General features: G+C 37.1%; 1 protein-coding gene across 1 annotated transcript in view; it reads left to right on the plus strand.

Annotated features, from left to right (window-relative positions):
• Positions 1–26,482, plus strand: part of LOC139747586 (uncharacterized) — a 333,338-nt gene that overhangs the window by 88,250 nt on the left and 218,606 nt on the right. The window contains exons 27-35 of the mRNA XM_071660031.1: positions 129–191; positions 4,785–4,944; positions 5,121–5,917; positions 7,340–7,610; positions 8,470–8,647; positions 10,210–10,405; positions 11,362–11,436; positions 16,250–16,402; positions 17,222–18,994. Of these exons, the coding sequence (XP_071516132.1) occupies positions 129–191; positions 4,785–4,944; positions 5,121–5,917; positions 7,340–7,610; positions 8,470–8,647; positions 10,210–10,405; positions 11,362–11,436; positions 16,250–16,402; positions 17,222–18,994 (3,666 nt within the window). The remainder of the gene's footprint in view (positions 1–128; positions 192–4,784; positions 4,945–5,120; positions 5,918–7,339; positions 7,611–8,469; positions 8,648–10,209; positions 10,406–11,361; positions 11,437–16,249; positions 16,403–17,221; positions 18,995–26,482) is intronic.

Raw genomic sequence — 26,482 nt, forward strand, 5'->3', positions numbered from 1 at the left:
TGTTGCATGCAAATAATATCATGGAATAGTTTAACAGTTTTGTTAATCAGCATAACATTAGCTTATGTTCCATTAGTATTCTCAATGATGTAATTATACATAGCTTGCAATGTAACTCTTTCTTCCAGAGGGTAGAAACTGAACTAAACACCTGTTCACAACTTGTTCCAGTGACACTTATCGTTGCCAAGGTAACAAGGGTGTCGGGATTGCATGAAATGTCCCTTATTAATACTTCAACTGTCTTTAGTATGTATATATATATATATATATATATATATATATATATATATATATATATATATATATATATATATATATATTATTCAGTTCCTAGGAGTTAAATAAAAAAAAGATGCATGAGTACATTAAAATGGATTATAAACAAGCTAAAGTACATATCTGTATATTTATCAGTATTGGTTATGACTTTGCATGCTTAGGGATACAAGACTTTATTAAAGACTTTGTGTTTAGTGGTAATTTGAAATTGAATTTGGTGGTTGGAAGAAATGTGTACAAGTTTCAGTCTAAGTTTTCTGATTCTAACTACTTTTTTTAGAGAAAGGCTGTATTTGTAATTACCTGTATTTAGTTTCCCTCCTTACTGTAATGTACCCATCTGAGCAAAATGGGTGAGATCTTGTCTCTTTAGTATGCCTTGTTTCCATGGCCCCTATGATCCTTGAATTATAACTCTGTAACATTAACTATTGATCCATTAACATTTAAGCATATTCTTTTCAGTATTACATAACCATCTCTAACACTCTTGCCCTTTATGCAGTACTGACAGGGCTGCTTCATCCTCTCTTCAGTACTTACAGGGCTGGTTCACCCCCTTGCCTTGTTTGACATCTCCAATTTTTGGTCTTCTGACTGTTTTCTTTGCTCTTTTCCCTTTCTTCCTTTGATTTATCCCATATGATGAGTACCCCACTGAATTCCACCTTGTCTATAAGTCAAGTGTGTGTTTGTGTATGTGTATGTTGTGTGTAATTACCTATTATTACAGCATGAGGATAGAGTTCCACAATGGGACCCCATCTCATAAACTTTCTTTGCCTGTAAGATGATGCCTTTAAGCAGGGCTAGTACTCAGTATTCATTTGGGAAAATTTAGTTGAGAATAAAATCATGTGAGGTACATGTTGTCGCATGTCATGCATAAGGTGGAGTGTGCGTTTGTGGACTGAATGCTAGCAGCCCATGTTTATATGAAATAGAAAGGTTAACAACTTGGGCCAGGGAGGGGAGCTTAACAGCCACAATAGTACTGGCATACAACACCACCATCACTAACCCCCTCCAAATACCCAAGTGGTAGTATCTCCCCGTTCAGTGGTTGCCTGCTGCCTGCTACCTCTGTGTGTGTGTGATTATTGTTTGTGAGCTAAAGGGAGAAAGCTTCAAATTCATGTTGCCCTGTCTTGTCCTTATATATGTGTACTATGTATGTGTGTGTGTATATGTATACGTATTTACCTATTTGTATTTACTTTTTTGAATATTAAGCACAGCACTGTGTTGTTTACAGTATTTCATTAATGTATCTTGTAGTTGAGTGTTGTTTACCTCTTTTGAAAAAGTGCATACAGCACTGACAGTTTCATTAAAACCATTTATATGTTTAAAGATACTTCTCATATCTCTTCTTCTTTCCTTTTTATTAGGTAGACCTAATGTTATTCTTTATCTTATTTGTATATCTTTAACCTTATTGCCATTCATGTTCCATTTTGGCATCAGATAAGGAGAACAAACATATGAGCATAGCATATCTTAATTTGGGTCTTAGTTTTGAGAATTCTCATGAATTTTTCCTGATACATAATCTTAAAGACTGATTCACTCTCTTTCAAAAGAAAATTTACTTCTCTGATGGTCTAGCCAGTATATTCTATCTATGTATATCTCTGAAACCCATTTCTCTAGGAATGCCTATCAAGGGAGTGGTCTCAGTAAAAGAGTCTACACTTATCCCTGTTTTTGCATGGCTTCCTAATCCTTGTCTTTACATTGTTACCCTCCACACCAACCCCTATGATTGCACCATCATACACTCTCCTTGTAAACTTTCTGTCTTGCAGTCTTCCCACTTGCCCAAATCATCTCAAAGTGAAATGATTTATCCATTCTACTACTCCACATTTCAGTTTATTTTATTGGATAATGGGCTCACATATTTCAAGACTATTTTCATGGTGCCATTCCTCTGATCTGGTTCCTCTAAATAAAGTTAAGTTTTAGTTTTTCCCTTGGTGATTGGTAATAGTCATTTATACATTTTTACCAAACTTTGTAGCCACTTACTTGACCACTGTTATAGTGCTGAGTTTGATTTGTGTTGCATATGTATGAATGTTTTGACTACCAAACCAATATTTTGTATCTTTGTGTGTTGAGGAGAACTTTTACTTTCTTTGGCCTCAGTCTGTAGACCTTTCTTTTCGTAAAACTTTGTACGTTTGTCTACTACTTTCTTGCCATCAAAGTGTTTCCATGAATTTTTGTAGTGTTCTCTCATCTTAGTGTTATAATGTGTCCTTAATTTGCTTTGTTCCTCACTTTTTCAAAGACCTGTTGAATGTTAGCATTGTAAAATTCACTTAGGTGTGTAGATGATGGATTCCTATCTCGCCTTTTTCTTCTTTCTTGTGTTGTTGGAAGTGTATGGCTGACATCTCTCATTACAATAGCTTCTGTGTTCAGCTACAATTTTTCATGCCCACTCCTGTACTCTGGTGAATATTTTCACCAGTCATGGAGACTGCCATGGCCATCCCCTTGAGGAAGTTCTTGGAGGGAATGGGCATCAGAGATATAGATAGATACATAGTACCACTTTGCTCATGTATCTTATTTAATTCTGGATCTTTCATGAATTTGCTGTTATCTCATTTATGATCACAATCCTTTTCATAGTGTCTCCCTGTCCCATTTGAGGGCTGTTTGTTTTCAGCTCTATATACACTTAAGATCTCAGCTGTCACCTCCTCACTTATGTTCTCTGTTTTAATGATCCTTTGATGTCTGCATCTTTGAGTCAAATTATACATTCATTAACTACTAATTTGCTCCAGATAAAGGTATGGAACCATCAGATTTTCATGCTTTTTCCATAATACCTATTGTTCTCAGAATTCCCATCTTTCATTCCTGTCTACTTTGTTCATTCCTTGCTTTCTTATACCTTTATTGAAACTTTTTTGCTGCCTTCCCATCTAAATATTTGTCACGTTATACTACTTTTCTTGTTTTTTTTTTTTACTTCTCTTGTTGAACTCTGTTTTTTTCCTGTGAACCCTCCTGTTTTCCATCATTAATAGCTGTAAACTGATACCTTCATTGTAGACTTATAAGAACCTCTTGTAACGTTGATCTGTGCTATGACTGTGGAATTACATGTTGCAGTGATGTTCTTAAAGGGGTTACTAAGTTTATTAAGTTTCCTCCTCTTGCATTTAGATATCCTTTTTCCCTTTTATTATATTGTCATTTACCACATGCTCATATTTAATTACTTTACAATTTCATATCCTGAGTAGGTTACGACAGACAAAGTTATCTGTTTCCAGTCTGTTTTGCATATAAATGAGATCCAGTACTGATGGTTTATCTGCCCCGCTGACTCTAATGTATCTATTAATTTCATGGTACAGAATGTTATCCTGAACATTCCTAAGAAATTATACTCCCTTAACTCATTTCCCCATGTGAATTGAGATGTTCATGATTAATCTCTCTTTATTCATATGGAATACTTATGAGAATGATTGTCCTGCATATAGCTTTGGTTGAAAAATATGCTCCACATGCACTATTGCAACAACATATTGCATGAAGGGAAATCTCATGAAATAAAAGTTTTTGTTTTTGTACAGCACAGATGTTATATAAGCTTTGATAATTTTTGCTTTTAATAGTAATTTTGTAAGCTAAGCAGCTTCAGCCTTCAACGTCAAATGTTATACAATAGTCTCTCATAGAGTCAAAGGTTGGAAAGGGTGTTAGATAAAGTAGGTTTAGAGGATTTTCTCCATTTATGAACAATGGGCTTTGCTACCCAGGTATGTAAATGAAGTTAATTCCTGTTCACAATACTTTAGATGGATTTCAACATTTTAATTGTATTATTTATATGATTTTTTCATGAATTGATTAGAATCAAAATACCTGTGTAGAATCAGGATTTTTTTCAGAATTTTTTTTGTCCTTTGCATGTTCTGTCTCTTATTGATAATTGTAGAGAAAATTATGGAATATTTATGGGGACTTCTTTGGTTACTCAAGAATGCAGGAATTTGTATTAGCTGCTGTGGGATGAGAAGTGTTTAGAACTCTTATGGCATTTCTTGCATAGTGTTTGTATTTATGATCTCACCTCATTTGTTAATGCACTATTGTACTATGCTTTTGGACTAAGGAAATGAAAAATATTTCATAGATGTTTAGATAGTTTAGTAGATGGATTAGAAATGATTTAAAGAAAACTTATTCTTCCTACAATGGAATGATCAAATAATTAGAATGACTAATGAGATTGGAATTTATTTTCAAAATCTCAGTGCTACTTGCATAAAGTAGTTTCTGATAACTGAAATATTTATTTTGACACCATTCTGCATTGAAAAAATATAGACTTTTTGTTATCATTTCAATTTCAAAAATTCAGAATATTAATGTTGGTATGTGTACAACATTTTGATGAGAGTGAATAAAGATTACTTCAGAACTGGAGTCATGATATACTAATACATCCAACATTCATCCCCATCCCTCAGGATCTAGAAACTGTGCATGGCCTTGGTGACAAAAAACTGTTGGAATTACGAACCTTAGGAGAAAAGGTTGCATTAAGCACTTCTGAGCGTGGTGGGAAGGCACTTAGAGCAACAATTACATCTATGGAGGATGCATGGAACTTGCATCTTGCTACCGTGGGTAAGCATTTTTTAGAGAAATTTTTTGCTTATCTGTTTTTGTCTGATTGATTAGTGGTCTTAAGCTTCATATTCTTTTGGTGTTCATTTTCTTTATGGCCCATTGTCTATGGGTTTATGATGGGACACTTATTTGTATGATGAACATCATCTGATTTTCATATGGTTTTAATTTAGGTGATGTGCGTGACAACCTAAATGGAACTCTACAGCAATGGAGCCAGTTTGAAGAAGACCTCGAATGTCATTCAGCATGGTGCAGGGAATTAGAATCTTTCTTTAGGGACCAACAGTTATGTGCCACCCTGCAGGAGAAACGGGCCCGCATTGAGGTTCTTTCTCAGAAGCGGGAAGAGGTTGTGCGTTATGAGCGAGAGATTGATGTATTTGTTGACCAAGGTCATGCTCTTGTGCGGATATCAAGCGTAGATCGTCTCAAGCCACTCATCACCCAGTTAAGTAACCGCTACCAAAGCCTCCATGTCCTCACAAAAGAGGCTGTCACAAAGTGGCGAGGAGTTCTTGCAGATCATGAAACATATGAAGAGAAGTTTGAAGAGAATAACAAATGGCTGGATGCAATGGAGCAATCCCTTAATGATCTTCTGAATGAACAAACTCCTGAAGGAAAGGAGAGCCTGTTACAGTATCTTCTGAGTGAGCGAGAGCAGGCCACTCATCGCTTGGGATCCATCACTACTATTGGTGAGAGACTCTACCCAGACACAGCCACAGTAGGCCGTGAGAAACTCCGTCAGGACTTGAGAGCAATGCGTGAATGCTGGGAAAAATTAGAGGCTTCAATTGTGGAGCAACAGCGGAAACAGGAAGCTCAGACCTTGCAGTGGTCTTCATTTGCAGACAGCACCCAAGCTGCACGCAATTGGTTGGACAACATGGAGAAAACCATTGTTGTTGATCCATCAAACTGGTTGTCACTACAAGAACTAAGGTCCAGGCTACTAAAGCTCAAGGTTAGTCTCATATGTCTTAGATCTGATGTACAGGTTTCCCTTTCTATTTGCAAGGCTTACATCTTGTGGAAACCTTGTGGACCTTGTGGATAGTGAAATTTCAAGCAGCAAGTCCTAATTTAATGAGGAATAGGAGTTGAGGGAAGGAGATTGGAAAATGAATCTCTTCACTAGAGGCAGCTTTTCTCCAGCTTAATGCTATGCAGGCTGAATGCTTTATTAAGATTTTCAAACTCGCCCTTGCAGGATTAAGCTTACTACCAATGCCACTGGTTGGAAATTCTTGCTCTGTACTGCTACATATGATTCTTGTACACTTAAAAGAATATATTTTATCCTCACTTTATACATGTATTGTATGGTCAAATCATTAACGTCATACTGCTCGCAAACCGATAAAGTTCTTGCTCCACTTTCAAGTTATCTAAAATATATAGTGTTTCAGTTAATTACATCACACTGAGCTCTTTCTTTTTGATATCTTCATTACCACCTGCCTTATATGGATATGGAGTGCCCATTCTTGCACAGTGACAAAATTGCTTGACCATGAGAAGTACAGATTGTTCACAAAAATGCAAGTTCATATAGTTACAACTGAAAAAGATAATAAGGATATCATTAATTCTATATGTTATTAACCGTCTCATTTCACAGTTGATTTTTTTGCTTCTATCATTGCAAAAAAACAGAATTCTTTAATGTATAGAATATAATTTTTTTCTTTTTAGGTTCAAGTGAGAATGTTGAATTCATTTGATGTGAAATGAGTAAGATAATTTTATTTTTAGCAGATTTCTCCTTTGAATACCATTTCTGCCTTCACAAATCCAGTGGTTCTGTGTCATGCATACCATTATCTGTAGTCGTGGTAGTGTGTCACCAGTAAAAGCTTACATGAACATTTTCATCTTTGTTCTACTCGTGCTGAGTGGCAGAAGGACATGTGAGAAAAGCTGGATACAATTCACCAAAAATTTTTTTACATTTTGAAAATTGTGTGAAATGTGACCCCTCTCATGATGGTTTGCCACAAGGTATATTTCTTAAACTATATGCTGTTCAGTCATCCAGTAAGATTTTACCAAAGAATGCAGCAGTGTTTATGAAGCAGTATCAAAGTTAGGATATTGACCTTTTACTTTTAATGTGAAAATCAAAATCAGTGTGGAATGCAATTTGCAAATTTAAGGTCAGCATTTTAGAATGCAAATTTTGTCCCTAAAATGTTGATCACAAACCAGTGACTCACAGACAAAAAAACATGAGGTAGGCAAGGGAAACCTGTATTCATCATTGGTCATGTATAAGAAATTTTATGAAAAGATCATGCAAATACTTTGAATATTTAGAACTTTTTAGTAGTAGGCTTATGATTTGTGAAAAATTGTGTGAATAAATTAATGTTTTCTCTCAAAATAGACATCATTACAAGATATAATGTCACACAAGCGTATGTTGGACACTGTAAAAGAGCGTGCAGGCTATCTACTTCAAGCATCACCCAGTAATAAAGATGTGATGGAGGCAATCAAAGAAGTAGAGTCCCGGCATGAGGCACTTGCTGCTAAAACAAGAAAGAACATAGAGGACTTGGAGTGGATGACAGATAATCTCAGCTCTCACCAGGATCTTTGTACTACTCATGCTGAGTGGCAGAAGGACATGTGGGAAAAGCTGCACTCATATACAGGTAAGAATTTTACATAGTAGATATGAAAAGCAGAGCAGAGGGATTTAAAGTTAACACATAATTGCATTATCCCCACTTCTATGTTGTTATCCTGATCATTACCAAAGTTACATGCGTAGTACCTAAGATATTGGTGTATAGTCTTTTCCATGTTTATTTATTGTTGCCAGCCATATATGAAACAAGAATAACCAATGGCTTTCAAAACAATTTTAGTGCCCTTAGAACAAGACTTCACATGGGGTATGTGTACACCAGTCTCTTGATAGGATATTTGCAGTAAGGTATAAATCACGTAGAAATTATGTCCCTGCCTTGGATGATGCATAGTTCAAAGCTTGTAGGATTTTTATTATAAGTTCACTTTATTGCCTGATGTACAGTAAATGTTGAAAGCTTCATTTCAGTCCAGTAAAAAAAGAATATTATTGTTTGCTTTCCTTGCACTGCTTTATTACTGGACTTTGACTTGTCTTTTAGAATAGCTGTTGCAGTCATTGAGTGTTCTAGTAAGTACATATAAATGTGCAAGTTGATGAATTTTGATTTTCATTTGAAAATTTGACATTTTGACATCTTAGTGCAATCTGTCAGAGGAGAGTTCTTACCCATGCTTTTACTTTTGTCAACACTGTTTTAGTACAGTTTTGAGTGAATATCTTCTTTGTAGGAGATTTTAAGTGGAATACAATATTCTATAAAGATTTTTACTAAAAGAAGTCACCTATAATCCAAACTTGGATAATTAATGTTGACAAATTTGGAATGATTTTGCACATGATTTTTTTGATGCTGGAGTGTATTACAATTGCATTGGATGTGCCATCATCATCATAAGAATATTTTCTTGTTGTTATAGACTACTCTGGCAATAAAACAGTGTTGCAACAGCGACTAGACCACGTGGCAGAGCTTGAGGATGCAAAGTGTGATGGGCGAAATATGATTGCCCACATTAGTTCACATGCCCATCAGTTACTGGAGAAACTGCCAGTCCGAGCCAAGGAAACAAAGGAAAGGGAGATCAACAACATGAAGTAAGGCCAAAATTATTGGATTCATTGCTCACATTTTTAGAAATTAATAAAGTGACCTAAAGTATTTTACAAGCATACTGTACAGTATTTTATATTATTAAATACTCTACGTTTTGTCTGCAAGTTCTGACAGAAATTGCTGGTAATGTTCATTTATTTCAGTAATATATTCAGTTCAGTGTTTCATAGAATATGAGAAATTCTATAACTCCTTGGCATCCCTATAAAGATTGTTAACCTAGTAAGTAAATCAGCTAGAGGTGATGTTGTCAGCATAGGTACACCTGTCCTTTTCCAAGTTATTGCTGCAATTGGATAAAGTTCCAGTCTTTTATTGACACTTATTAGTATTTGCATATTCAGAGTGGCAAAGTGGATGATGCCTTATGGTCAGTATGAAGTTATAGGATAGTTGTATCATGGTCAGTGACATGGATTTACCTTGAGTTTCCAAGATTTTTAGGAGTTTATGGAAGTCTTATTGCTGTTTCTTATTTATTTGTATTGTAATCACCCCAGACCACTTTCTGAAAGGGTCCATGTTACCCAAGGCTGCACTACACTCTAGTAGGGAAAGGATGGACTCCTCTGAAATAATAATTTCTTTGAAGAGACTACCCTGTTTTACCAAATGATGTTGATGTAACCTCATAAAGGGTGACCTCTCTCACCATGTAACATCAAGCTGGCAGAGTCTGGTAATGTACAATTGTTTCTTAACAGATAGATTGATAGAAAATCATTGAAATTATGTATCCACCGGAGATAAATTCAACCAAATTTCTGCTTCCCCATTTTGAGGTGCTGTGCAGTGCCATCTCAACAAAGAAAACATGTTTACTGTGAGGAAAGGAAAAAGTATTGGCATTAAGGGCAGAGTTTGATATGTAGGGAGATGAAATATGCATTATGAAATTATCGTTATAGGAGTGGTTAGGGTCAGGTGTTCAGGAAAGATCATTTATATAAAGAGAAGATAGAGAATAGGTAATAGGACGGAACCATGAGGGGCATCTGTCTTGATAAGATAACAGGGGGGAAGTTGTATCATCCACAACTATGACAGTGGACCTTCTAGAAAGAAAGATGTTCAATAGGTGTGAGTTACACAGGAGGGGAGATCACAAGGGGGGCCTTGCACCACAAAAGCTGTGTTGGTCATTTGACGGAAGGGAGTGAGATTGGAAATGTTTAAGAATAAGAGATGAGGAGATAGAAGGATAGAGTAAAAGATGTTTTGGGTTTTCAGGGCTTGAATATACAGGATGGTATAAGGCATTTAAGGAATAGAGCAAATTGGAGTAATGTGGTGTGGTGTACAAGTGACACCATGCAGTAAGTGGGCTGAACCAGGGCATGTGAAGTGGTCTAGGGAAACCATGGAAATATTGTGCTTTTACAAAAAACCCGAGTCAGAATGCTCCCTTTTGTATGAGTCTTGAATTAGAATTCTCAGATATACTATTATGTCACTTCATATGGAAAAGAAACAGCGTAGAATGTATCCCTGCACTGTGAATCATATCTTTAATTGTAATCTCTGAATGTTTTGTGTGGTATAGGTATGAATTGGCAAAGTTTGCCAGTACGCTAGCTGATGTTAAGCATGGTTTGGAGGAGCGTTTGCAACAGTGGACAGAATATGAAGGCACATTTGATCGTATCATCTCCTGGCTTAATGAGTCTGAAGGTGCACTTAAGAATTACAGTCCCAAGAACACTCTTCAGGAGAAAACAGAGCAGCTTGAACGCTTCCAGGTATGCCGAAGATTTAGATAAGCTTTGACAGCATTTGCTTGTGTGTTACTAATGTGATAGATGTAGAACATTACTTTTTGCTTGTCATGACTGTAGTGTGGTATTCAATTACAGCTTTGAAAGCTTTTATAGAGATTTTAGAACTGAAAACTAAGCTTGATAATGCATTAGAAACAAAACAGTCTTGCATGTAGTAAGGTCACAATTATTATCAGGTTACATTTACCGTTTATAGTTGTAGAAGCATTGTAGCAAAGATGCCTCTTTGGTCACACTGAGGGCTTTGTTGATAGTAATATGATTAATGGCAAAGAAATCAGAATTAAAATCAGAATCATAATGCAGACATACTGAGAACTTCTTTAGAAATATTAGAATATGCATAGATATGGCTTTGTATGTTACAGGTAATTGATCACCAAGAACCCTTATGAATGAACTTGTATAAATAAACAAGAAATAGATGATAGGGTGAAAGACATAATGTAGGTTATACTTAGCCAGAGAAGAAGCAGACATAAAAGAATATGGCTGAAGTATGCAGTTAAGATTAGGAAGGCATCAGTACTAGAGTACTGATACTATAAGACATAGTTATGTGCAAGATTATTGTCTTAAAGTTTTCAGTTTTTGTTTAGATAATCTCCAAATTAATTTTGTTTAAATCTGTAGAGTTATTAAGCTCAGAAAACTATTAATTGTTTAGTGTAGATGCTACATTTTCTTATGAATGGTTTTATATTAGTAACCCATTGATTTGTTTTAATGTCATCATATCAGTTTATAATCATTTAAGATAGTGAACAGTAATACAAAATAACATGGGTGCTTTTAGTATTTGCTCTGGTTGAGTGTTTTAATATAGTTAGAGTAGATAATGCTCATGAATATCTTCAAGGAACTATCTTTTAAAGTTTTGATATCTTAGCATTAATATCACTGTCTGTTTTCGGTAGGAATTCCTGCGTGTAGTAGATAGCCGGCATGTGCTCGTGCAGGAATTCATTGCAATAGCTGATAATCTTGAACAAGTAAGACCTCGTCTCGTTTTTATTGAAGTAAGTCATCTTATTTGTTTTATGAACGGATGGTTTTGACCTACTTAGGCACTGCTTGAGGACACTTCTGCAGTCAGAAAACTGGAGTTTTATGTTTTACAAATGGAAAATGAATCATGTTTAAGGATCAGTTAAGGCAGTTGGCGTGGTTCAACATTGGTGATTGGTTTTAATTTATACAACAGTCCTCTCTTCTTTGATATAACTGTTTCAGTGAAACAGTCTACAAAATTTAGCTAGAGGGAAATCTTGATATAATGATCTAGTTAGATTTCTCCTTAGACCTTGTTGACATATATAATTTCACTCTCTTTAAAGTACAGTATCTGATATCTGATACAAATAATCTTTTCGTTTTTCATACGATTGTATCTGACAAGAAATGAAAAATGAGAATTTATCCTTTTTTTTATGACACAGTCCCCTTATATTTAATCAAAACTCTCACTTCAGTGGTAGCCTCTTTATTATTTTTTAAAGGCTATTAGATATAGAAAATGCATTTCTTTTTTATCAGGTCATTGGTATCTAAAGAATGTAACAGCCATTCAAGTTAGATTTTTGTCAACAAATGGACTTGATCATAGATATTACTACAGCATCAGTATACGATATCACATGAATGATTTCTAGATGTGGAGATCACTTGACCTGAAATATGCTGGGCTGATCAGGAAACATACTTATAGAGAGTTACTAGTGTGCTTATCATTGACCTTTTACAAAGTTTTAGAGTCAGTTACCTAATAATCTGTTTGAGCAAATTGAATCATCATTGACTTTTACAGTAAATACAGGAAAGATGAATATTTATATCTGACACACCTTAGTAATCAAGTAGTTTTTCCTTAACACACACAAGTCTTCAGATGCTTCTGGTCTATATTTGTTTTAAATCTTGAAATGAAAATAGCATTTTATATTTTTTCCAATTTATGTGAAATGTTGTACTTGGTTATTGTTTAAGAGGGAAAGGTAGATCACTGAAAAAGAAGATATGGGTGAGGGTAATATCAGACAATATCAGAGGAATTATTGCAAATCGTGTGTTGTAGAAATGTTTTGTATACAATGGGGGCACACAAAGTTTGAAATAAATTGGCCTTGATGACTTTGCTTGTGTGTGTAAAGTGAATAGATTTGAAATACAAAATTTAGAGTGAAAAAAGTTGTCAACTTTTTTGCAAGGTTACGGTTAAATGTTTAATTAGCCTTTATGGACTTGATCTGTATCATGAATGAAAAAATGCGGATGATACATTAGATGTGATTTTTATCCGACCTCCTTATTAATGTGAAAAGATATACAAAATGTAGAGAGGTGGAAAATTGAGTTGATTGAAGTAAATTATTTTATATGCTTTGATATGGACTGAGACATTTAAACATTGGTATCCTTTATATACGCACAGATTTTTTTTAAGTTTAGATGATATGTTTAAGGTGAAAGATCATGTAAATTATTTTATACAAAAATTATATCTCAGCATTATATGATTTTCATAAATGAAAACAAGAAAGTGTGACTGAAAAATTGCATATCAGAAATTTTTTTATTGACTTTTCTGACTGTTTTTGGTCTATAGGTCCTTCATGGATCTCTATCCTCTTAAGTAGTGTCTAAGAATGTGAGCCCTTGGCAGTGCACGAAACCATAACTCAGCCTCTCTTCTGGCATCTTACTTTTGGTGTAACAATATCCGTGACACTAAAAGCTGTTTCCATGAGGGCAGTTATTTATGAAGTGTGGGATGTGTGATGTCTCAATATCTTACTAGGTTTTCTCGCAAAACCATCAAATATTTGAATAGTGTGGCTTCACCAACCATGATCACTTATGTTTGTCATGTACTGTCTTTCTGTCAGAGAGTTTATTGTTGTTTTTTTAATATGCCTAAAACACGTTTCTAAATATTGTCGTAAGATTTTTTTTCTTTTTTTTGCTTCAATTGAAACTGACCTTTTTGTTAAAGCTAAGTGATTGATTGATTAATATGCACTAACATTAATACCAGTAATCCTAAATATTTGATGGAAAATTATCTTTTGTTTCAAAACAAAAATGTTGGTGTAGACACTGATTAGAGGTGGATGAACACCAGTAAGTTTTGCACCACTATTCAGGATGAAGGTTATTTTTTTCTTGTTAAGAATATTACAGTGTTTGTCTACAAGTCAGTACAGTCATGGATATCCTGCGATGGTGGTGAATTATTTTTTCCAAAGTAAATATTTCATTGGTTTCATTTTGTAAAAGACTTTTTCCTCTGGAAAAGTTGAAAAGCATTGACTCTTTCAGTTCTCAAAAGTATTTGTTTTGGGTAGTTGAACTATCAGTAGTGTTCATCCCTGAAAAGTGTAGTGTAAGGATTAAAAATCTGAAATGGAATAAATGTTTTGGTTCAGGAAGACATAATGATAATGCAAGTTCGTGTCTGTGCAAAGGAATGGGTAACAAAGGTTTAGTACACAGTATTAATATATAACTTCATATTTACCCTTTGTTTTGGCCATATTTACCCTTTGTTTTGGCCAAAACTAAATCATTACTCTCTAAAAGACTTACTTATCATTGAAATAAGCGTTTATTAATTCTGTTAGATTACAAATTTGTAGAATTGATAAGAGGAGTGTAAGTTATTGCAGTTTCTCCACTTTCCTAGTTTTTTTTATCATCCATTGTTTAGTTGTCCTCTCCTAGTTTCATTTTTATCTTTGTGGATACTTATCAAAGCAGTTCTTATTTCATGTTAAAAGTTACTTGCTTAATCTGTAGCACTGTCTTGAGAAAGGGCAGAATTTCAGAAAAGTTTTGGAAGAATTTGTATATTCCAGCACATATAAAAGGATTAGTGTACTAGCAAATGGATGCTGCTTCCCTGACAAGCAATTTCTATATCTCCTGCTGTCTTTAAGATAACCTAACCAAGAATATGATATTATGTTGTTTTGTGTCACTCCTCACTACCCCTACTACCATAAGGAAACTTATTCTTCTGCTCCATTCACCAACTCATACCAGTCACATGAGGATATAATACTGGTTACAGGGTAAAACAGGAGAGAAGACAAGACACTCCTTGTAACTGACTCAACAATATCTGAATATTTTGAAGACTTCATCATTGTGTTGGGAGTTATTTTCAGTGAAAGAAAAAGAATAGATTTGTAAATACACTGTCATTTTCAGTTATTCTGATCCACATGTTGAAAATGCAGCCTACATTATTGATGCTTAATACTTAAGACAAGTAAGGGAGATGTTGGTAAAATATTGTTTATAATCTTTTTCATTGAAGATTATGGCACAGTTTATTCTTGTATCATCATTAAATGGCCAGTCCTTAGATTTAATCATCAAACCTTCTAGAGCAGATGTTGTCTACAGATGCATGAAAGAGTAAAGCTATATCCAAGGTTGCCAACACAAAAAAAAATATTTACCACATTTGTCAGTTCTTTGTATATTTTTTCAGTGTAGAAACAGAATCAAGATATCATGTGGAAGTGATTTCTCTCTCAGAAAGATACAATGAATGCTGAAATGCCATACATGGAAGAAAAGGGACTTTGAAAATACTTTAGACAGAGGCGTGTGTGTATAATGCTAATACTGGTGGATATATTCACTCTTTGCAAATTTAGAAATGAACATCGATCCATTCAAACAAGAGGAAATTTACTCGCTTGGGATTGGTATCATTTTACAAAGTTCACATGAAGATGACAGTTCAGAGAGTTAGATCTCTTTCAGGGAAAACAGTAAATTAGATTTAATGAGCTCGATAGTTAGCTGCTAGCAATGCATTTTTTTTTTTTTTTTTGACTTGGTTTCAATATCTATCTAAGAAATCTGTCACGCCAGTTTCAGTCCAAACAAGTTTATAAAGAAATTTAAGAATTTCAATTCATATTTATTCTGTGCTGCTAACTGGACATACTCTCAGTGAGCAAAATTTGGTTATCATGTGAATTAGAGATAAGCATGTACAAGTTCCTAAGGTGGATTCGCTTCTTAGTTGAAAGCAAAGAGGTAGATTTAGCTGTACATATTAAAGTTAGAATATACTCTTCTTTTTAGGTGAAAATGAGAACCCAGTCTCAAATCATTCCTTAGCTGGATGACTTACGTGAAGGGTAATATCACTTCAAATCTTTATGTATAAATACAGAGTCTGGATCATTGTTTAAGTTCTGACTGAAGTAATTCTTAAAGTGTACTTATTGGTGATTATGTTGGATGATTTAATGCAAACTCTTTTTTCAACTGAATTTTTCATGAAGTATAAACTAATCTTGGTCTTATTCATTTCTCAGTCTAACAGTTCTTCAAGAGCATTATGATATAATGAGAGAGATTAATGAAAAACCAAGAAAAATTGCTGTACAATTGCAATGATAGATACTTAAAAATTTGATGATTTTGATAAAGGTCTTCTATTGAACATGAATGTTAGAAATTCAAATGTAAGACTACTTGCAAACTTACAGTTAGTGAAATGTAAAGAAATTAATCCTCACAGACTTTGAACTTAATTTTTGTTATATCTAATAGCTGTTATTCAAAAAATGTGTACTGCTTTTCAAGAGATGCTTTAATCAGATAAACATATGGATTTTTATAGAATTTCAATGCCATTAAAGTTACGTTGATAGATAATCATGTAAAGATTTGGCATTGTGAATATAACCTGTAAAAATTGTTTCCCATTGTCCACTCCCTTTGCTGTATAGTGTTAACTGCATATGTTTTGATCTTGTTTACTCATCATCTCATGAAATACAGGGTCTTGTGTTCAGCATCATGCAGAACCAGGGTGAAATAGACAAGATGAGTGATGATTCTTCTGATCTGATGGGCGTATCTGGTGATACCCGGATCTCTGTTAATGTTCAGCAAATTACCTCACGCTTCAAGGCCATTCAAGTCACTGCAAAGGTGAGAATGCTTAAGGAAGTTAAAGTACAAGAAATATTTATTCTGCATTGAATTGCATTTCATGCATATTACACACTAATATGTGGACTGCCAATATTCATACAAAATCATTAAATCTTTATTACATTATAATTAAATTTCTTTCACCATATGTAAATATAACAGTGCAAGCATATACACACATACAAAAGTATGAACATGCTGACCACACACAAAAATGGATTTGTTTATAGATAAGAACATGTTTAAAGGTTTTCAGTGTACATTAGACCCTAATTGGAAGATGCTGTACAAGTATATTCTCCAGTTAATGTATCACATATCACTGGGTCTCTAATTCATATAATGCATTTCAATGGCTATAGGGATCAAAAAATATAATCTACTCCTTGAAGGAGACTGAAATATGTATGGCTGCCCATCTTTGATGATTCATAAATGGCTTTCTTCCTTTAAACATAGTTTTTCAGATTATTATTAATAATCACCATTGAAGGGACGCAACATAAAATATTGAAGGCCTGTTCACTATTTTCTTCTGATAATAAGTTAGATAACCATAACTAATAGATTCAAGGAATTGTATGCTAAATACATTGAGAAGTTTAAGAGTTGGTGAAATAGAAATGTAAAGTTAAAAGATTGGGCACCGTGAGTATAAACTCCCTTCATTAGAATATACTGAATTTGAAAAACTACAAATACATTCATACCCAATCTTTCATATAGATTTTTATTTTTAAGTTTAGAATTGCTTATGATTTTACTCCGTTTAATGATCCAGAGATATAAGTAACAGATTATTTTCATTTTCTTCAGGAAATTCTCAAGAAGTGTGAAGTAGGAGTCAGTGACCACAAGGGCTTTGTAGATAAGTATAACCAAAGTGTTGGATGGCTTACTGCAGCTCAGGATAAATTAGCCAGGTGTGTGGAGATGCAAGGGGATAGGGCAACTTTACAGAAAAGATTAGAAATAATAAGTGAATTGCTGGCAGAGAAGCAGAATGCACTATCACTAGTCAACACCACAGTTGAGCTTGGGGAGAAGCTGTACCCATCAACATCTGATGATGGAAGAGAAGCTGTTAGAATACAGATTGAAGATCTTCAGGGAGCCTTTGATACATTATTTGATAGCTCTGCCACAATGGAAAGAGACCTTCAGAATAAAATGGGTCGCTGGACCAGCTTTGAAGAGGTTAGTGAGCAGCTGAAACAGTGGTTGAAAGAGACACAAGCACAGATGCCTGATGAAATTGAGTTAAAGACAACTCTTGATGAAAAACGTGCACAGCTGCAGACATACCGAATACTTTTGCATGATATTCTTGCCAAGCAACAGACTATTCTAGATGTTCGTGATAAAGCAGAAAACCTTCCAGAAAAGTCAGATCGTGTAAACTCATTCTTGGAATCTGCAACTGCTCATCACCAAGAAATGTTACAGCGCATTCAGTCTTATTTAGAACGCTATGAGGCAATTGTTAGTGACCACCAACAGTACAGCAAAGCTGTGTTTGAAACACAAGAGTGGTTAGATGCAACCCATAGCACAGTGGAAATGTGGGGTGAGTCAGTAAGTGATCACATTACTTTACATGCTAACCTTGAGAAACTTAAAAACCTTCAACTGAGTCTTCCTGAGGAGGAACCTAGAATCCTTCAGATAAGAACCCTTGGTGAAAAAATCATTCCAGGGACAGTAGAATCTGGTCAGATCTATGTCCGTAATCAGATTGACACAACTCAGCAAGAGTGGCAAGGTCTTATTTCATCTGTCTCCTCCACTATTGAAAGACTTGAGGGTACCTTGAACCAGTGGGGAGATTTTGAATCAATGAAAGATGCCATCCAGAGTTGGTTAAGGGAAACAGACAATAGACTGCATGCTGTTGATTTAAATGCCACTCTAGCAGAAAAGCAAGAAACACTGGATATGCTTAAAACCCTCCAGGGTGAGGTACGTGCCAAGGAGCTTGAAATTGATCAGTTAACTGAACGTGCCCACTTCTTGTACCAGGGTAGTCACTCCAGTCGTGGCTCACAGGTCAGTGAACTATGTGTTCGTTATCAGCAAATTTCAACAAAAGTTAAGGATGTCCATTCCCGCTGGCACCAGTATGTTACTCATCATGCAGACTATGAAAGTAGAGTTACAGAATGCCACAATTGGTTACAAGATATTAAGAGGAAACTTAGTTATTGCTCTGATCTATCTGCTACTTCTCAAGAGGACTTAGATAAGAAGATGGAGACCATCCAAGATCTGTTGCTGTATAAAGAAGAAGGATTTACCAAAGTGCAGGCAACTGTTGAATTAGCTCAGACTGTGTTAGCTAATACAGCTCCAGTTGGACATGAGCACATCAACCAGGCAGTTGAAAAGCTTCAGCAAGATTGGAGTGCACTTGCATCTAAGATGGTGGAAACTAAGACTTATTTAGATGAAACCATCCATCGCTGGGCTGGTTTCCTTGAAAACATTCATCAGTTAAACAAGACCATTGAACATGTTGAACATACTCTCTCTGATGTCAGTCAGTTCCAGTCCACACTTTCTGAAAAGAGAGCTCAACTGGAAAGGCTAAAAGTAAGTATATAAATGAATAAAATAAGTATATAGATAAATAAAATGTGTGAAAGAAGAAAGCTGAGAGTAGATGTGAATAAGAGCAATCTTATTAGGTACAGTAGGGTTGAGGAACAAGTCAATTGGGAAGTAAGTTTGAATGGAGAAAAACTGGAGGAAGTGAAATGTTTTAGATGTCTAGGAGTGGATTTGGCAGCAGATGGAACCATGGAAGTGGAAGGAAGTCACAGGATGGGGGAGGGGGCAAAGGTTCTGGGAGCATTGAAGAATGTGTGGAAGACAAGAACATTATCTTGGAAAGCAAAAATGGGTATGTTTGAAGGGATAGTGGTTCCAACAATGTTATATGGATGCGAGGTGTGGTCTATAGATGGGGTTGTGTGGAGGAGGGTGGATGTGTTGGAAAATGAGATGTTTGAGGACAATATGTGGCGTGAAGTGGTTTGATCAAGTAAGTAATGAAAGGGTAAGAGAGATGTGTGGTAATAAAAAGAGTGTGATTGAGAGAGCAGAAGAGGGTGTATTGAAATGGTTTGGTCACATGGAGAGAATGAGTGAGGAAAGATTGACAAAGGATATATGTATCAGAGGTGGAGGGAACGAGAAGTGGGAGACCAAATTAGAGTATATTCTCTGGAGTAGAACCTTGATTGACAATATCTATACATCAATTACCTCAGTTTTTAAATGACGTTAAGGCTATAGAGATACTTATGTAGCATTGCTTTATTTAGATTAATAATCTGTCAATATTGAAAGTATTAAAAGATTACCTTTTTCATAGTAAGAGTACCGAACTGTTTTTTATATATATATATATATATATATATATATATATATATATATATATATATATAAAAGCAAAGGGATTTGTATGTAGCATTTATGGATCTGGAGAAGGCATATGATAGAGTTGATAGAGATGCTCTGTGGAAGGTATTAAGAATATATGGTGTGGGAGGCAAGTTGTTAGAAGCAGTGAAAAGTTTTTATCGAGGATGTAAGGCATGTGTACGTGTAGGAAGAGAGGAAAGTGATTGGTTCTCAGTGAATGTAGGTTTGCGGCAGGGGTGTGTGATGTCTCCATGGTTGTTTAATTTGTTTATGGATGGGGTTGTAAAGGAGGTAAATGCAAGAGTCCTGGAAAGAGGGGCAAGTATGAAGTCTGTTGGGGATGAGAGAGCTTGGGAAGTGAGTCAATTGTTGTTCGCTGATGATACAGCGCTGGTGGCTGATTCATGTGAGAAACTGCAGAAGCTGGTGACTGAGTTTGGTAAAGTGTGTGGAAGAAGAAAGTTGAGAGTAAATGTGAATAAGAGCAAGGTTATTAGGTACAGTAGGGGTGAGGGTCAAGTCAATTGGGAGGTGAGTTTGAATGGAGAAAAACTGGAGGAAGTGAAGTGTTTTAGATATCTGGGAGTGGATCTGTCAGCGGATGGAACCATGGAAGCGGAAGTGGATCATAGGGTGGGGGAGGGGGCGAAAATTTTGGGAGCCTTGAAAAATGTGTGGAAGTCGAGAACATTATCTCGGAAAGCAAAAATGGGTATGTTTGAGGGAATAGTGGTTCCAACAATGCTGTATGGTTGCGAGGCGTGGGCTATGGATAGAGATGTGCGCAGGAGGATGGATGTGCTGGAAATGAGATGTTTGAGGACAATGTGTGGTGTGAGGTGGTTTGAGCGAGTAAGTAACGTAAGGGTAAGAGAGATGTGTGGAAATAAAAAGAGCGTGGTTGAGAGAGCAGAAGAGGGTGTTTTGAAATGGTTTGGGCACATGGAGAGAATGAGTGAGGAGAGATTGACCAAGAGGATATATGTGTCGGAGGTGGAGGGAACGAGGAGAAGAGGGAGACCAAATTGGAGGTGGAAAGATGGAGTGAAAAAGATTTTGTGTGATCGGGGCCTGAACATGCAGGAGGGTGAAAGGAGGGCAAGAAATAGAGTGAATTGGAGTCATGTGGTATACAGGGGTTGACGTGCTGTCAGTGGATTGAAGCAAGGCATGTGAAGCGTCTGGGGTAAACCATGGAAAGCTGTGTAGGTATGTATATTTGCGTGTGTGGACGTGTGTATGTACATGTGTATGGGGGGGGGGTTGGGCCATTTCTTTCGTCTGTTTCCTTGCGCTACCTCGCAAACGCGGGAGACAGCGACAAAGTATAAAAAAAAAAAAAAAAAAAAAAAATATATATATATATATTCTTTCTTTTTTCTTTTAAACTATTCGCCATTTCCCGCGTTAGTGAGGTAGCATTAAGAACAGAGGACTGGGCCTTTGAGGGAATACCCTCACCTGGCCCAATTTTCTGTTCCTTCTTTTGGAAAATTAAAAAAAAAAAAAAAAAAAAAAAAAAAAAAAAAAAAAAAAACGAGAGGGGAGGATTTCCAGCCCCCCGCTCCCTCCCCTTTTAGTCGCCTTCTACGACACGCAGGGAATACGTGGGAAGTATTCTTAATCCCCTATCCCCAGGGATAATATATATATATATATATATATATATATATATATTTTCCATTCTGTACTCAGTCTCTCCTGGTACTTCCTCACACAGGTCTCCTTCTCAAGCTCACTTACTCTCACCACCCTCTTCACCCCAACATTCACTCTTCTTTTCTGAAAACCCATACAAATCTTCACCTTAGCCTCCACAAGATAATGATCAGACATCCCTCCAGTTGCACCTCTCAGCACATTAACATCCAAAAGTCTCTCTTTCGCACGCCTGTCAATTAACACGTAATCCAATAACGCTCTCTGGCCATCTCTCCTACTTACATAAGTATACTTATGTATATCTCGCTTTTTAAACCAGGTATTCCCAATCGTCAGTCCTTTTTCAGCACATAAATCTACAAGCTCTTCACCATTTCCATTTACAACACTGAACACCCCATGTATACCAATTATTCCCTCAACTGCCACATTACTCACCTTTGCATTCAAATCACCCATCACTATAACCCGGTCTCGTGCATCAAAACCACTAACACACTCATTCAGCTGCTCCCAAAACACTTGCCTCTCTTGATCTTTCTTCTCATGCCCAGGTGCATAAGCACCAATAATCACCCACCTCTCTCCATCAACTTTCAGTTTTACCCATATTAATCGAGAATTTACTTTCTTACACTCTATCACATACTCCCACAACTCCTGTTTCAGGAGTATTGCTACTCCTTCCCTTGCTCTTGTCCTCTCACTAACCCCTGACTTTACTCCCCAGACATTCCCAAACCACTCTTCCCCTTTACCCTTGAGCTTCATTTCACTCAGAGCCAAAACATCCAGGTTCCTTTCCTCAAACATACTACCTATCTCTCCTTTTTTCACATCTTGGTTACATCCACACACATTTAGGCACCCCACTCTGAGCCTTCGAGGAGGATGAGCACTCCCCGCATGACTCCTTCTTCTATTTCCCATTTTAGAAAGTTAATACAAGGAGGGGAGGATTTCTGGCCCCCTGCTCCCGTCCCCTCTAGTCGCTTTCTACGACACGCGAGGAATACGTGGGAAGTATTCTTTCACCCCCATCCCCAGGGATAATATACATATATATATACATATACACATACACACACATACACATACATACGCACATACACACACACACACACACATACATATATATACATATGAAAAAGGTGAGAACAATGGAAGTAAGGGGAGTGGGGGAGGAATGGGATGTATTTAGGGAATCAGTGATGGATTGCGCAAAAGATGCTTGTGGCATGAGAAGAGTGGGAGGTGGGTTGATTAGAAAGGGTAGTGAGTGGTGGGATGAAGAAGTAAGAGTATTAGTGAAAGAGAAGAGAGAGGCATTTGGACGATTTTTGCAGGGAAAAAATGCAATTGAGTGGGAGATGTATAAAAGAAAGAGACAGGAGGTCAAGAGAAAGGTGCAAGAGGTGAAAAAAAGGGCAAATAGAGATGGGGTGAGAGAGTATCATTAAATTTTAGGGAGAATAAAAAGATGTTCTGGAAGGAGGTAAATAAAGTGCGTAAGACAAGGGAGCAAATGGGAACTTCAGTGAAGGGCGCAAATGGGGAGGTGATAACAAGTAGTGGTGATGTGAGAAGGAGATGGAGTGAGTATTTCGAAGGTTTGTTGAATGTGTTTGATGATAGAGTGGCAGATATAGGGTGTTTTGGTTGAGGTGGTGTGCAAAGTGAGAGGGTTAGGGAAAATTATTTGGTAAACAGAGAAGAGGTAGTGAAAGCTTTGCGGAAGATGAAAGCCAGCAAGGCAGCAGGTTTGGATGGTATTGCAGTGGAATTTATTAAAAAAGGGGGTGACTGTAAAAAAAAAAAAATATATATATATATATATATATTTTTTTTTTTTTTTTTTTTTTTTTTTTTTATACTTTGTCGCTGTCTCCCGCGTTTGCGAGGTAGCGCAAGGAAACAGACGAAAGAAATGGCCCAACCCCCCCCCATACACATGTACATACACACGTCCACACACGCAAATATACATACCTACACAGCTTTCCATGGTTTACCCCAGACGCTTCACATGCCTTGATTCAATCCACTGACAGCACGTCAACCCCTGTATACCACATCGCTCCAATTCACTCTATTCCTTGCCCTCCTTTCACCCTCCTGCATGTTCAGGCCCTCCAATTTGGTCTCCCTCTTCTCCTCGTTCCCTCCACCTCCGACACATATATCCTCTTGGTCAATCTTTCCTCACTCATTCTCTCCATGTGCCCAAACCATTTCAAAACACCCTCTTCTGCTCTCTCAACCACGCTCTTTTTATTTCCACACATCTCTCTTACCCTTACGTTACTTACTCGATCAAACCACCTCACACCACACATTTTCCTCAAACATCTCATTTCCAGCACATCCATCCTCCTGCGCACATCTCTATCCATAGCCCACGCCTCGCAACCATACAACATTGTTGGAACCACTATTCCTTCAAACATACCCATTTTTGCTTTCCGAGATAATGTTCTCGACTTCCACACATTTTTCAAGGCTCCCAAAATTTTCGCCCCCTCCCCCACCCTATGATCCACTTCCGCTTCCATGGTTCCATCCGCTGCCAGATCCACTCCCAGATATCTAAAACACTTCACTTCCTCCAGTTTTTCTCCATTCAAACTCACCTCCCAATTGACTTGACCCTCACCCCTACTGTACCTAATAACCTTGCTCTTATTCACATTTACTCTTAACTTTCTTCTTCCACACACTTTACCAAACTCAGTCACCAGTTTCTGCAGTTTCTCACATGAATCAGCCACCAGCGCTGTATCATCAGCGAACAACAACTGACTCACTACCCAAGCTCTCTCATCCCCAACAGACTTCATACTTGCCCCTCTTTCCAGGACTCTTGCATTTACCTCCCTAACAACCCCATCCATAAACAAATTAAACAACCATGGAGACATCACACACCCCTGCCGCAAACCTACATTCACTGAGAACCAATCACTTTCCTCTCTTCCTACACGTACACATGCCTTACATCCTCGATAAAAACTTTTCACTGCTTCTAACAACTTTCCTCCCACACCATATATTCTTAATACCTTCCACAGAGCATCTCTATCAACTCTATCATATGCCTTCTCCAGATCCATAAATGCTACATACAAATCCATTTGCTTTTCTAAGTATTTCTCACATACATTCTTCAAAGCAAACACCTGATCCACACATCCTCTACCACTTCTGAAACCACACTGCTCTTCCCCAATCTGATGCTCTGTACATGCCTTCACCCTCTCAATCAATACCCTCCCATATAATTTACCAGGAATACTCAACAAACTTATACCTCTGTAATTTGAGCACTCACTCTTATCCCCTTTGCCTTTGTACAATGGCACTATGCACGCATTCCGCCAATCCTCAGGCACCTCACCATGAGTCATACATACATTAAATAACCTTACCAACCAGTCAACAATACAGTCACCCCCTTTTTTAATAAATTCCACTGCAATACCATCCAAACCTGCTGCCTTGCCGGCTTTCATCTTCCGCAAAGCTTTCACTACCTCTTCTCTGTTTCCCAAATCATTTTCCCTAACCCTCTCACTTTGCACACCACCTCGACCAAAACACCCTATATCTGCCACTCTATCATCAAACACATTCAACAAACCTTCAAAATACTCACTCCATCTCCTTCTCACATCACCACTACTTGTTTTCACCTCCCCATTTGCGCCCTTCACTGAAGTTCCCATTTGCTCCCTTGTCTTACGCACTTTATTTACCTCCTTCCAGAACATCTTTTTATTCTCCCTAAAATTTAATGATACTCTCTCGCCCCAACTCTCATTTGCCCTTTTTTTCACCTCTTGCACCTTTCTCTTGACCTCCTGTCTCTTTCTTTTATACATCTCCCACTCAATTGCATTTTTTCCCTGCAAAAATCGTCCAAATGCCTCTCTCTTCTCTTTCACTAATACTCTTACTTCTTCATCCCACCACTCACTACCCTTTCTAATCAACCCACCTCCCACTCTTCTCATGCCACAAGCATCTTTTGCGCAATCCATCACTGATTCCCTAAATACATCCCATTCCTCCCCCACTCCCCTTACTTCCATTGTTCTCACCTTTTTCCATTCTGTACTCAGTCTCTCCTGGTACTTCCTCACACAGGTCTCTTTCTAAAGCTCACTTACTCTCACCACCCTCTTCACCCCAACATTCACTCTTCTTTTCTGAAAACCCATACAAATCTTCACCTTAGCCTCCACAAGATAATGATCAGACATCCCTCCAGTTGCACCTCTCAGCACATTAACATCCAAAAGTCTCTCTTTCGCACGCCTGTCAATTAACACGTAATCCAATAACGCTCTCTGGCCATCTCTCCTACTTACATAAGTATACTTATGTATATCTCGCTTTTTAAACCAGGTATTCCCAATCATCAGTCCTTTTTCATCACATAAATCTACAAGCTCTTCACCATTTCCATTTACAACACTGAACACCCCATGTATACCAATTATTCCCTCAACTGCCACATTACTCACCTTTGCATTCAAATCACCCATCACTATGATCCGGTCTCGTGCATCAAAACCACTAATACACTCATTCAGCTGCTCCCAAAACACTTGCCTCTCTTGATCTTTCTTCTCATGCCCAGGTGCATATGCACCAATAATCACCCACCTCACTCCATCAACTTTCAGTTTTACCCATATTAATCGAGAATTTACTTTCTTACACTCTATCACATACTCCCACAACTCCTGTTTCAGGAGTATTGCTACTCCTTCCCTTGCTCTTGTCCTCTCACTAACCCCTGACTTTACTCCCCAGACATTCCCAAACCACTCTTCCCCTTTACCCTTGAGCTTTGTTTCACTCAGAGCCAAAACATCCAGGTTCCTTTCCTCAAACATACGACCTATCTCTCCTTTTTTCACATCTTGGTTACATCCACACACATATAGGCACCCCACTCTGAGCCTTCGAGGAGGATGAGCACTCCCCGCG

Source organism: Panulirus ornatus, chromosome 5 (genome assembly GCF_036320965.1).
Source record: "Panulirus ornatus isolate Po-2019 chromosome 5, ASM3632096v1, whole genome shotgun sequence".
In the NCBI taxonomy this organism is placed as follows: domain Eukaryota; kingdom Metazoa; phylum Arthropoda; class Malacostraca; order Decapoda; family Palinuridae; genus Panulirus; species Panulirus ornatus.